The 14,599-nt window shown below is 41.2% G+C and overlaps 1 protein-coding gene across 1 annotated transcript in view; it reads left to right on the forward strand.

The window, feature by feature from the left end:
* The window catches only part of TYR (tyrosinase), an 85,425-nt gene that overhangs the window by 63,888 nt on the left and 6,938 nt on the right, over nucleotides 1-14,599 (forward strand). The window contains exon 4 of the mRNA XM_077842238.1: nucleotides 7,203-7,384. Coding sequence (XP_077698364.1) covers nucleotides 7,203-7,384 — 182 coding nt within the window. The remainder of the gene's footprint in view (nucleotides 1-7,202; nucleotides 7,385-14,599) is intronic.

Genomic DNA, 14,599 nt, shown 5'->3' on the forward strand with positions numbered 1-14,599 from the left:
TTTTTTTTTTTAAATCGCCATCAAATGACTCTTCTTCCTCCTTCCACCGCCCCCAAACCAACCTTCTTAAAATTAATTTTCCACTGAGGCTCATTTCAGTTAATTTTCTATAATCTGGTATGTATTGGACAGTGCTACAACGAAAAGATTCAAATCCATCCGATATGTAATCACAGGAAAATGTTATATTCCTACTTTTTATGGATGGGTTTAATTTTCTTTGTATAGGAAAGGTCTGCCCCTTACAACTCACCGTATCAAAACTCTTTGCAAAAGCAAAGTACATTTCAACAGAACACAATCATGCATGAAAATTCAAACAACTGAAGTGTCAGCCTAGTGGGAGTCTTCATTACCTTTCATCTTGGGGAATCATTTACCATCCCTTTTCACCTGGTGATGCTGAAGCACCTGGATGTTAAGTGACCTTGCTGAAATTCACAGAGCGGGTCTGTGGCAAAGCTCAGAATAGGATCTTAGAAGTTTAGAGCTAGAATGGACCTTGAAAGGTCATCAAGTCCAGCCCACTGCATTGAGGCAGGACCAAATAAACTTAGACCATCCCTGACAAGCGTTTGTCCAACATGTTCTTAACATCTCCAGTGATGGTGATTTCACAACCACCCTAGGAAGCCTATGCCAGAACTTAACTACCCTTATAATCAGAAAGTTTTTCCTAATATTATTAAAATGGTGCTAATGTCTGTTTATGAATTCAGTTATTTTGCTACAGTAATAACATTACACATATATAGCACCTGTCATTGGAGAACCTTAAATCATTTTAATGAGGCATGGTGACACGGTGTGGTGATTTCCTCAAGGTCATGCAGCAAGCCATTAGCATAGCCAGAAGTCGGGTCTCCCGACTCTCAGTTCCCTGCTCTACCTACTAGCCCAATTGCCTCTGGTTACACTGTATAAGAAACTAGATTCTATCAACAAAGGCAAAATGCAAGTGTGGTGGATTGATTTGGTGGGAGCTCTCTCCTTGGGGCAGGGACCACTTTTTTGTTCTGTGACTAACACAATGGAGTCCATGACTAGGGCTCCTAGGTTCTATCACAATACAAATAATAATATTCAAAGGCACAAGTATTGGTTGGCTGGTTGTTGTGCCTTTGAAAAATCTCCTAAAAAGTTTGTGAAACTGCATATTGGTTAGAGCAAGGTTTTCCAGTTACTCACAATTTAGGTTCTGAACTCAAGACACCTTGCAAAGGCTGGATGTTCAGAAACAAGATGCTCAGAAACCCATAGGGCATCCCAAGCTGAGTATTCAAAAACTGGGGTACCCATAACTTGAGACAGCCACAGCATCACCCACCTTCGAAAATCCTGGTCTTAGTTCATACTTCTGTCTAAAGATGCTGCTATGGTTTCCAGTACCATATGTATATGAGCACCTCACAACACCCCTATGATGCAGAGAAGTACTATTACCCCATTTCACAGATGGAGAACTGAGAAACAGAGACTAAGTGATCTACCCAAGGTCTCCCAAGCCTTAGGCTAGTGTTCTAACCACAGAACCATCCTTCCTGTATGGTTTTTCACATTTATTTAGTGATCACTGAACCTCTTTATGTTGCAAACTGTTTTCTGGAAGTTTAACTTCTAATTAAATAAAAAAAGAAGTTGGAATCGAAAGTTTTGAAATAATTGTTCAATTTTGTCAATCTGATTGTCTCAGCTGAGCATTATTATTCTGACAAGAGCGTTCTTCTAGACAGGGCTGCTGAAATTAGCTAAAGATGAGAGCCATGAATGAGGAATTTAATCAAGATTAATACCTTCATTTGGGGGGGTTGACAAGGTGGATGAACACAGCAATGCTTTTGTCTATTAAATCATTTGGTCCTAAAAAAGAACTGAGGTTCTGGTCCTAGTTCTGCCTGGGTGGGAGAGAGCTTTGATTTGCCAGCATAAGCAGAATGTCTCTGAATTAGAGTCAGTCATTTTTCTTGGATGACAAAAGATGCAACTTGCATGCAGAATCCTTGTGTAGCTTACAGAAACGTTAGTGCCAGTTCAGCTGTTGGGGTAGTCTGGAGAAACCCTTTTCCTGAACTAGTAATGATTAAGTTAGCTATGGTTGAAATACACATCCCCCAAATAATGTCCAGGGCATGGAGCATTCTCCACAGCCCCTCACCAGTCACTGTAGCTGGATTGAAGTGTGACTCACAGCTGTCTTGCACCTTCCTGGTGGTTCCAACCCCTGAATCCATGTAAGCAGAGATTCATTGATCCCGCCCTTAGCTTGTCCCCAAAGTTTGCTCTGCAACAGCAGTTTCTAAGCCAGCATGGAGCCCTCCTCTCCCATATGTCGTTGGTGGACAGGCTATCCCTTGTAATCTGATCACTCCCTTCCCCATTCAAGGATATTCCTGAGCCATCCATGAGCTTGCTGCTAATGTGTGAATTTCCCCTTGTGTGACTAGATTATTGCAGTGTAGGCAGCTGGAGATCAGGACAGGGATTTCAAAAACAAAATCTAACATACTGAAAATATGTAGGGACAAAATTAGAAAGGCCAAGACACAAAACAAGCTCAAACTAGCTAGAGACATAAAGGTTAACAAGAAAAACATTCTACAAATGCATTAGAAGCAAGAGGAAGACCAAGAACAGGGTAGGCCCATTACTCAACCAGGGGGGAAATAAACAGAAAATGTGGAAATGACAGAGGTGCTTAATGACTTCTTTGTTTTGGTTTTTGCCAAGAAGGTTGGTGGCAACTGGATGTCTAACATAGTGAATGCCAGTGAATGAGAGGTAGGATCAGAAGAGGCTAAAATAGAGAAAGAACAAGTTAAAAATTATTTGGACAAATTCGAGGTCTTCAAGTCACCAGGGCCTGATGAAATGCATCCTAGAATACTCAAAGAGCTGACTGAGGAGATATTTGATCCATTAGTGATTATCTTTGAGAAGTCATGGAAGATGGGAAGACTAGAAAAGGGCAAATATGGTGCACATCTATACAAAGGGAAATAAGGACAACCCAGGGAATTACAGACCAGTCAGCTTAATTTCTGTACCCGGAAAGGTAATGGAGCAAATAATTAAGCAATCAATTTGCAAACATCTAGAAGATAAGTTGAAAAGTAACAGTCAGCATGGATTTGTCAAAAACAAATCATGTCAAACCAAACTGATAGCTTTTGATACTGTCCTGCATGACCTTCTGATAAATAAACTAGGGAAGTGCAACCTAGATGGAGCTGCTATAATGTGGGTGCAAAAGTGGTTGAAAAACCGTTATCAGTTGTTCACAGTCATGCTGGTAGGGCATAACGAGTGGGATCCTGCACGGATCAGTTCTGGGTCCAGTTCTGTTCAATATCTTCATCAATGATTTAGATAATGGCAGAGAGAGTATACATAAAGTTTGCGGACAATACCAAGCTGGGAGAGGTTGCAAATGCTTTGGAGGATAGGATTAAAATTCAAAATGACCTGGACCAACTGGAGACAGGATCTGAAGTAAACAGAATGAAATTCAATAAGGACAAATGCAAAGTATTCCACTTAGGAAGGAACAATCAATTGCACACACACAAAATGGGAAATGACTGCCTATGAAGGAATACTGCGGAAAGGGATCTGGGGGTCAAGCTAAATAGGAGTCAACAGTGTAATGCTGTTGCAAAAAAAGCAAACATCATTCCGGGATGTATTAGCAGAAGTGTTGTAAGCAAGACACGGGAAGTAATTCTTCCGCTCTACTCTGTGCTGTTTAGGTCTCAACTGGAGTATTGTGTCCAGTTCTGGGCACCACATTTCAGAAAATGATGTGGACAAATAGGAGAGAGTCCAGAGAAGAGCAACAAAAATTATTAAAGATCTAGAAAACATGACCTATGAGGGAAGATTTAAAAAAATGGGTTTGCTTAGTCTGGAGGAGAGAAGACAGAGAGGACATAACAGTTTTCAAGTACATAAAAGGTTGTTACAAGGAGGAGGAAGAAAAATTGTTTTTCTTAACCTCTGAGGATAGGACAAGAAGCAATGGGCTTAAATTGCAGCAAGGGTGGTTTCGGTTGGACATTAGGAAAAACTTCCTAGTTGTCAGAGTGGTTAAGCACTGGAATAAATTGCCTGGGGAGTTTGTGGAATCTCTCCATCATTGGAGATTTTTTAAGAGCAGTTTAGACAAACACCTGTCAGGAATGGTCTAGATAATTAGTCCTACCACTAGTGCAGGGGACTGGACTAGATGACCTCTTGAGATCCTTTCCAGTCCCATGATTCTATGAAATTAACAACTGGGTAGCATAGAGGGGATCAAACTCATGCAGAAAAGGCCCAAGCCATGTCTCTGTAACTTACTGACCTACCTCAAAAGACTGCATGACCTCCTCCTTGGCACCCTAAGGCGTTGGTGTGAACAGGAGGGATTGGAGCCACAGAACAGCTTTTCCCCATACCACTTAGCACCTTGTGAATTTCTGAGCAGAAACCTGCATCAGATTTTAGCAGAATTAACTCGCAGGTTCCTGTGCTGAAGTTTGGGGGGGTGGGGCTCACATGTACCTTAATGCCACATTTCCTATTTTTCAGAAGTTTAAGTTTGTCTTATGTTAACTCTTTCTTTCCCGATTTCTAGGTTAAGCATAGATACACTCTCTGTCCTGGAAGGGTACAAGGCACTGCTGGTGGACCTTAATTCTGCATTGACAAACTCCCCCCCCAGCCCCCTTTTTATTTTGAGGAAGTCGTGGGAATGAGGAGGTCATGACTGGGGATCATCTTTTAGGGGGCAGAGGGAGGCTTCCTGAACGTACCCACTGCCACTCAACTACAACCTCTATCCTCCTCCTGGCCCATCCATGCCCACAGTAGGACTGTAGGGCTACAGGGGGAAGGCAGGTGGTAACTGATGGTCTCTGAGGAGCAAGGAGAATGGAGGAGATCCTCATACCAGCAAGGGAACTAATGTAGGGAGAAGGGGCCCTGTACAAGCTTCAATGGCATGGGAGGATTGCAGAGGTGTAAAGTGACCCATTCTTTTCAGACAAATCAGAATACCCCAAAGAGATGAATGCTGCCTGACACCATAGTTCTAAGTGTGAACTAACCCATTCATTTCAATGGGTGTTCTTCCTCCCCTGCCCCATGCTGTCAACCCAACCAATGTTAAATATGAATGATCAAGACAATCACTCTATGCACGTGGATTTAATAAAATAAGCTCCTTAATGGGAGTTGGAGGGCTATATATTACAAATCTCTTGACCAAATGACTCCAAATTGGTACCAAGAAGTATACCCATTCTAAGAAGCTCACTATGCACAATGATTCTCGAGTATTTTAAAAATTAAAAGATGCTCTTTTAAGGAGGGGGGCTGTATTCTTGGGAACCCCTTGATCAAATTACCCCAAATTTGCATCTCAAACTGTATACTAGCCTCTATTGTGGCATACCAGTTTTCAAGGCAATCAGTTATGCATGTGGATTTTAGAGCATTCTGACTATTAAAATCAGCTCCTTGTTGAGGGAGAAAAGGCTGGGGGTTATCTGAGGACACCAATGACCAAATGACCACAGCTCAGATCGCTTCTCCTAATCTGTCACAGCAATATTATTGTGGAGCGATAGTATCACCACAGCTAAGGCGGCACCAAGTTTTCATTTTAACAGGAGGTGAGAAAGGAGTACAAACGTTCAGCTCTTTGGGTTAGAGTATCATTTGTAAAAGTTTATTGTAGCTTTTCCACTGCTTCGTTTCATATAGCAGTTTGTGAGATAAAAAAGTATCACTAGAAGTTTGCTATGACTGTCTTAAAAAGGACCATGGCCCACGCAACTACATTTTTCTAGCGTCTGACATTTCCTTCACACCCCTTTCCCCAAAAACTCTATGTGTGATCTCTTAGTTTGTGTAGATGAGATGAGTAATCAGAGAAAGTTGAAAAGGGCGTCTGTGTTTATTTTTCGTGATAAACTTAAGTTACTGCTCTGTGTCTGTATCCTGGCGCTGTATCAGTCAGTCAATGTCAACCTCACCCCAGTCCTTCGAATAGAACTCTTCCTGATGCTCAGCAACCCCTTTTGGTCATGCGGACATTGATGAGTATCACAGCTACTTACTTTTCTTCATTCAGTCCCACTGTTCAGGAAACAGAGGAGGACCCTGCTTCATGATTTCATTACCCTAAATCTGCTGCTTACTACAAACTTGTGTCCTCCCTCTATTTATTTAATGTCATTTTCCTAGAGGATACTTAAGTAAAATCTGAGCGGGCATGTGAATATCAGAGCATTTTGAAATATCTGCTCATAAGCCAGAAACTTTGCTCCCTGAGCATAATCTCCAGAAGGAGCTCCTACAGAACTGAGCAATAAATATGCACAAAACATTCTCAGAGAGCTACCAGGACTCCAACTCACAGTGCAGTGGTGCTGTTTGGGTTCAGTGGCCACAGCACGTCACCTTAAGCTGTAAGAACCATGACATTTTGATACCACCTGATTTGAGGGAGGGATGGGCTGTATGTCAAGAATCCCTTGGTTCAAACCACCTTCAATTTGGACCACTAACACTGGCCCAAGCCATCATGACTCCCAGCAGTTTTCAAGACAATCTCAGTAAGCATGTGGATTTTAGACCACTTGGAGAAATCAGTTGTTCAAGAGTAAGCTAGTCTCAACCTTAACTATAGTGCTATCACCCTACTAGAATAAATGAATGCTTAGATGGATTACAATGTGAATGAAATGCAGACACTGTGCCTAGATTCTAAAGAGCACAAGTATTAAATCAAAGGGGCAGTAATATACTTAATTCAGTCCCATAGTTAACATTCTGGTTATGTGAATTAGCAGTAATTAACTATCAGAAAGCACAACTACACTGTAATTACACTATAATTGCTGCATAAATTACAGTCACTGAATTATAAAACATAACCAGGATCTGCAAAGCATTGCAGAGACCAAGCTTGAGCCTTCGCTGCCTTGCGCTTTGTGCAGGTACCTACAGCTGTGCTAACTGAGAACCTAGTAGGCGTAAAATGCTACCATGCTGATCTGATAGCATTTTACACATACCCTCAAATTCACTTTGGACAGGTATTAATCACTCCTCAGGGCTCAAGGTAGCAGCAAATCAGGCCCACTGAGTTTCTCTGTTGTTGCAAAGAGGAGCATTGTTGTCTATTTGCCGTATTAATCCACACTCTCTTTCCTCTACAGTATTTTTGAACAATGGCTTAGAAGACACAGACCTCTGCGAGACGTTTACCCAGCAGCCAATGCACCCATTGGACACAATCGTGAATACTACATGGTCCCATTTATTCCTCTCTACAGAAATGGAGAATTTTTTACCCCATCAAGGGAGCTGGGATATGATTATGAATATCTAGCAGACCCAGGTAATGTTTAATGATAAGCAAATTCTGAATCTGCCATCTTTATATGGCAGATATGTGTAGAGAGACAAAGTATGAAGGGTGCCTTCTTAATCAGATTTATTCAGTGAGAGTATTCGCAGTCATAGCTGATTGGTTTAGCGACCAAAGGAAGTTTGTCGCCTGTCAGTACTGCGCAGCCAATACAGGCAGCTATGGGAGACTGTGTAATTATCAACAGAATTGTTAAAAAGAATTCCAAACACAGGGCCATGTTTTGCTTCCAATTACACCAGTGCAAACCCAATGAGTACAGCAGGACTGAGTCAGGTTTTATTTAGGGACCAAAACAAAGGCCACAGGCCTGGTGTAAATTAGCACTTCTCCATAAATCAATGCCGATTTACTCAAGCCAAGGATCTGGCCCCATGTAACTGCATAACTTGGAGGCATAACTGAGGGTAGAATCTGACCTGCAGATTCTTTATTAGTGGTGATAATGTGCAAAAGAGACAGCACCCAGCTGGAGTTTCAGATACCAGGCTCAGGTTTCAGGACCAGCAGCTGGAAAATCATCTTTTATATTTGGAAACTGAATAAATCTGTTATCTTAATTATCGAGGATTAACTTCACCCCAACAAATGGCCAATGAACTATTTAAGTCCTCAAAATAAAGCTTAAGCAGAACTTAAGTGATTCATGAGCTTTGTGCTGGCTCTTTGCACAGGGGTGAATTTCACCATGAGATATATAGTGCCACTTCTACAGAATGCAACTAAAGGGCTGCACAAGGGTCTTTATTATTACTTAAAATAGATTTAATGTGCATTGTTTAGAAATGTTATTGATATGTAGGATGAGGCCATTTAGCAGTGTAGGCGTCAATAAGATCTGCATGCACTAAGATAAAGGACAAACTTTGTTCTAGATCTAAACTTTTCCCAGAGCTGAGGAGCATTAAGATCCTGGCCTTTAGTTCAGCGATTACTAAGATAGGCCACTGGAATGATTAGACCAAAGTTGAGGGGCATTTTGATCAGGGAAGTCAAACCTGGGACACAAGGTATAGCTAGAAGATCAAGACTTTTATTAAGTATCAAGAAATGAATGAGATCAAGGAACAGTGCAACCTTTTGTGAATGTGTCTGTTCAGTTGCAAATGCAATCGGCAGCCAAGAGTCCAGTAATCATATATCAAAGGCAGCAGAGACATTTTAGCAAGACTAACATTTACCCTAATAGCTTTTTTTCACTCTGTCAGAACAATACTATGGTACTTTCAGGCAGCTCTGGCCCTCAGAAAGATTTTGCTTCCTAATGACAGGGTCTGACTTCTGCATGCTTAGTAAACTGCTCCAAAATAGTGTTCAGCCTGCTCATTCAATTCTTTTGTTAAACACAGTCTAGCAGCTTGTGATTCATTGCTATCCTGAAAGCACATTTTTATGGCTGATTATTTCAAGTATCATTGTCCTAGCTAATCTGATGACCATTTTAGAACTACAGCATAAGCAGGAATCAGTGTTTCTCTTATGATTTTTTTAAACCGTTCTTGAGATTTTTTTTTTAAAGTGGTAGTTTTGGGGCTTATTTTGTATTGTCGTTTCTGAATCTTTAGGATTCATGTTTTCAAGCATCTCTCTTGAACTAGAACCTTTCATTTATTTTTAAATGAAACTGTGATTCTCACATCAGTCACTTAATTCCAGGAACTGGGGCTTTAAGAAAAAATGCCAAATATTGGAAAAGTTCAAAACACTGCAGAATACATTAGCATTGCAGAAGTATACAGAAAAATCAGACACAGGAGGAATTGGGTATTAAAAAACAACTAAAAGTGGTTAAATGCAAGTATTAGAGAGACAAGGTGGGTGAGGTTAATATCTTTTATTAGTCCAACTTCTGTTGGTGAGAGAGCTTTTTCAAGAGCTCAGTGTGGCTAGAAAGCTTGTCTCTCTCACCAACAGAACTTGGTCCAATAAAAGATATTACCACCACATTGACCTTGTCTCTAATAGCCTGGGACTGACAGAGCTACAACTACATTGCAGACAAAATCAAGTTTGTCCTTTCTAATTGTGACTATTGCTTTGCAGAAGGGTGGGTTACGATAGTTCTTTATTTCTGCTGAAAGATCAGCACTAAGGGTGAAATTCATACCTGTACAGAGAACCTGCACAAGGTCCATGTGCAACTTAAGTCCCTCTTCAGTCCAATTTTCAGGGCTGGAGCCTAAGAAATAATTGGTTCAAAATTAAAAATGGGCAAGAGCAACAACATTCAGATTCTGAATATCTAAAGATTCAGGTAGGTTTGAGTGTTTGAGGTTGAGGAGACAGCCATGCTAGCTCTGATTGAGCTTGCATGCTAAAAATAGAAGCATAGCCACGGTGGCACAAGTGACAGGAGATGCCAGCTGCCCAAGTACATACCTAGTGACCTGGATGGAATTTTACTGAGGATGGCGAGGCCCTCCTGCCACTCACCCTGCCACAGCAACACTTCTATTTTTAGCACACTAGCTCAGTCAGAATTAGTGCAGGTATGTTTATTTGAGTCTCCATCTTGAAGATTAGACAGCCTCAGAGAGAGACAAGTGCTGGCTTCTTGTTCGAAGCGCTCATATGCTGCAAGATACCAAAATGCTGCAACGTGATCAAGGAGGACTAGAAAAGATGAATCTGTGATCAAAGGCAGGGAGCTACACTTGATTTGCATGGTAGGTACAGTGTAAAGGTACAATGCCAAAAAAAATTAGTAGTGGCAATTGTCTCACAGATCATGGTCTGAGAAGAGGTAGAAGCTTATGCAGAACCTTGCTGATGAGTAAGAGTATGGCCAATGGGACGGGAGTAAGGGGAATGAGGAACGGTCAAATAAAAGTTTTATGTCAAAGCAGATGGGGGAAAGGAGTGATGTGACAATAGCAGAGATTCAGTTGAGATGTTGAAATGAAGTGGCTAACTGTGATTATAGCTAGAATATGAGCAGGGAGGAAGGAGACATATAAAAATGGAAAGGGACCCAGTGAGAAAGTGTCAGTCCAGGACAGGAATTACACTGCTGCACTTCTGCTGAGCAGCAGCAGATGTCTGGAGTCTTGCAGGCTAGCTTCCCAGTGGAGAAGAAATCAGTAAGGTGGAGTCTGCATATATTCAGTGTCTTATTTACACATACACACCACTCCTGGAACAGAGGTGATCATAAGGAGTAATCCCTTCTTTCATGAATTACAACCCAAATATGCATGGCCCAGTCCCAGGAACCAACTCTGCCCCAAGAATTAACTCAGGCTGAGGCAAGGAGCCCACTATCCCACTCACCTTGCATAATAAAATTAACGCCACCACACAGCCTATCTTCCCAAGACTGAACGTTTGCTTGCATGCTAATAAAAGACTTGGAAGACTGTAACAGCACTGCCTGGTGATGCCTGCCATAATATATATTATAGTACAAACAGGATGCTGAGTACTTGTGTTTGAAGCCCAGGCCAAGTTATTTCCAGAAATAATTCCTTAAAGCTAACTCCTGAATCCATTTTTAGACAGATGCCCAACTTTCACCCAGCAGCTCCCCTTGATCTCAGTGGGAGATATTTGGTGACCTCACTACGTGTTGTGGGCTGAGTCACACTTTTGAAGAGTCAGGCAGATACCTAAATATAAACCTAGGAAACTAACTACAAGTTTCCATTTTTGAAATACTGAACTAAGGTGTTTGATCCTGTAGCTTCAACATATGCAGTTGAAGAGGGATGCTGGACTGCAGGCAGAGTAAAAGGTAATGGCAGTGTGATTAAAATGGTGTAAGGATACTGTCTGGAGTGGCTCCCAGCTGTGAGTTCTTACCTCAGGGCAGACTAACACAAACAGGGCAGACACCCCAAACTGGTGGTGTGGTCGATAATTAGATTTAACCGAGCCAGTAACAAATGTGAACTCCTGGATCACTATAAGAGAGTCTTACCATGGAGTCACAGACAGTCCCCTTAGACTCTCCAGTTTATCTTGCCACCCACACAAACTTGACTTAGTGATAAATGATTACTCACACCAAAAATCACACCACATTCAGGTAGCTTCTAGTTCCAAGAGACCAGTTACTTACTCCAGATCACTTGGTACCTTAGATCTCACAACAAAGACAACACCTGTAGCCAATGCTGTAATAGACTATCTAAAGGTTTATTAACTAGGAAAAGGGAATAAGAGTTATTTATAGGTTAAAGCAAGCAAACATATACGCACAAATGAGTTACCATCTAAATCCTAAGAGTGACAAGAGTTGTAGTGATCTGTCAATTCAAAGCGTCTTTCAGGGCAGACCCAGGAGAAAGCTCCTGGTGACCTCTGGCTTCAGTTTAGAGTCTCTGGCCCTGTCAGAGTTTAAACAGACAAAAAGATGAAAATTTTCCTGTGATTTTATTTTATTTCCTTAACATTCAGCTTCCAAGTCCACAGGACAAGCTTCCTTAAATGTAGAATTTCCCCAGTGCAATAGGGCCAACCAATCCTTTGTGAATCCCATGCCTGGGTTCAGAAGTTCAGAGAAAATATTTTCAAAGTTATAAAGCAAAACTTACATGTTTTCTTGTAGCATGGAATACAGACACTACAAGTGAGATTAACACATGCAGCAATTTACAAGCATTTCGTAGAGTCTAAACACATTCCTATAAGATTAATGGTTATTTTGAGCAAAACTAACAGAGGTGAACTGGTCCGGTCTCCAGCTATGCGTTCGTTAGTTCTTAGCTAATGCCTGCAGTCTTGGCAAGAGTTGGCATCTGGCCTACCAGTGTGGCAGATGCTTAATAGGCCTGCAGTGCAGCTTTCTAGTTTGGTGGATATTTGGTGTGCTCCTGAAGGCCCAGTCTTAGGTGCAGTCAAAGAGACAAGACTGCTGACACCCATGACTTTGGGGAAGTCCATCTCCAGAATCGAAGTTTGTCATCTCCAATCAAACATACCCTGTGGTGACAAATTGACCAGCAGCATAGTAGCACCCAGACAGACCCATGCCAACTTCAAGAGACCTTGATGACTCTTTCCATCTTTGAGGTATTCAGCAGCATACACTATGAGCTAGAACTCAGTTTGGAATCAGAAAGCTGACAATAAAATAGCAACAGCTAGGTGAGATAAGTTGCAGATGCCTGGATGATAGGATGTAATTAAAATCGACAGTGCATGTTCAATGTCCCTTTGGAATGCAGTTTAAATCCCTAAACTGCATGACTGAAAAAGGAATTAGACTATCAAGTCAGAAAAGAAAAGATGAGACAACGTTTCCGTCGTGGGAATTTCCTCAGGCTCTGGGAAGTGAAAAATAAGGTTAATTGGAAAAGGAGGATGAAACCAAGAAACCAATGTTAAAAATGAGCCTCAGAGGAGTAGGGAATAGAGGTGGAAAGTTTGGCTGTTAGCTAAAGCTGTTTAATTGATTACAGTAAATATGGATTTTAAAAAGTCAGCTTCTCTCCTTACTTTCATGTCCTTTTGTAGCAGGCAGCTACCATTTGGGAAGCCAGGAACAAATTTTAAAAGTTATAACCGAAGAACATTGGATATTGTATAGCTGTGGCTATACAGATTTCTTGGAATCAAGATGAGAAAGCTGTTAAAGAGCAGCTTTGTCAATGTGATTGTTACTCTGGGTAAATCAGAAAAAAACATGCTATATTGTGCTATAGGTACATCGGGGAACATTTGATTGATGTCACTTAAAGATACAAAAGTAACCCATTTTTGTCAATAACCATTTTATGTGTGTGTATTGTCAGTCCTGGGTGTGTGGGTTGGAACCTACTGTAATGTGATTTTGCAGTGAGAGGTAGAAGACTCTACCCAGCTTCAGCCTTTAAAAACAATCATAAAACTTTTCACCAGCCTATACACACAGGAACTGATTCTCAACTGCTGCCAAGCAGAGTGAGAGGAGGCGTGCCAGGGACCCAGTCATGGCTCCCTAATCTGCCCAGTTTGGGCACAAATTAGAACTTCAAGGGAGCCACTCTAATTTCCACAATGGATGATCAAGCACCATGATGCTCCACTCCCACAGCAATGCCCTTCCCCCAGAATGTCCCTTACACAGCAGGAATTCCCCACCGACTATCTCTATGGCCATGATGACAGTGCAAAGTGGACTAAGCAAACAAGAATCTGTCTGAATAAAAAAAAAAAAAAAAAAAACTACTTGCCTGGCCTTTCCCCCCTCATAACTAATGGTGATTAAAATCCAACTGACATTTTCTTTGTCCATCAAGAAAGAAACACAAACAATGACTCACTCTGGGGAAGCAGAATTGTGCAAGGCTGAGCTAGATACATACAATTTCTTTGTGGTCTCAAACGTTGCTTTTAAAACTTGGTGTCAAATAGCTAACTGGATAAGGCAATAGAAATGCATGTAACAGGAAGCAGCAAGTCATTGCCAATATATTCTGGGGTGTATGTGAATGAATAAATGATCCAATGGCTTTTGTTATTTCCCCTTTTGCTAGCCAGCTGAATTTTGGTTTTGATGTGTCCAGAATTAACCCTGCAATGGTCTTATCCTAGACCCAGATTGGGTAGAAGAAATGTTTAAAAGGCTGTTGTATCATATATCACATACTAAGTAATAACATGAAATGACTATTCTTATAAAACTAAACACACTGTTTATTAAGAGAATGATTTACAGAGATGCTGCAATTGAATTAGCATCCTAATCATGTGCACACTGATTAACTTTCTGGTGCTTCCTCCAAACTCTTCTTTTCTGCAACCTATGCTCCATCCTCCAAGTCCCAGCAGGTACAGCTGCGTACCACTAAAAGGACTTCTAAATTTAAAGGTGGATTTGTTCTTTATTAGTGTTCTATTGTACCAATGGTGCACTGGCCTATTTTTCAGGGCAGTGCCACCCTGGCAAAATCTCTAGGCAGCACTGCACTAGACCAGCCACTGGGAATAGGAGTGTTTCTTCTACCACTCCTAGCAGCCATCAGAGAGAGTCCATATAGTTCCATGAATAAAACAGACATGTTGAGTGATTGCAGGCATTGTTTGTTTTTAAAAATAGGCAGTTAAGAAACTGCATGTAGGGAGTGTGCTGGGGTTATTATTTTTATTTGTGTCTGGAAAACTGAGGGATTGGGAGATTTTGCTGGTAATTGTTACTAATTGATGGTTAGATGTCAGGAGGAGGGATTAGCTGCTCTTTTGTTTTGGAATAGTTTAATTAAGAGT

This window comes from Eretmochelys imbricata, chromosome 1, assembly GCF_965152235.1.
Source record: "Eretmochelys imbricata isolate rEreImb1 chromosome 1, rEreImb1.hap1, whole genome shotgun sequence".
Taxonomy (NCBI): domain Eukaryota; kingdom Metazoa; phylum Chordata; order Testudines; family Cheloniidae; genus Eretmochelys; species Eretmochelys imbricata.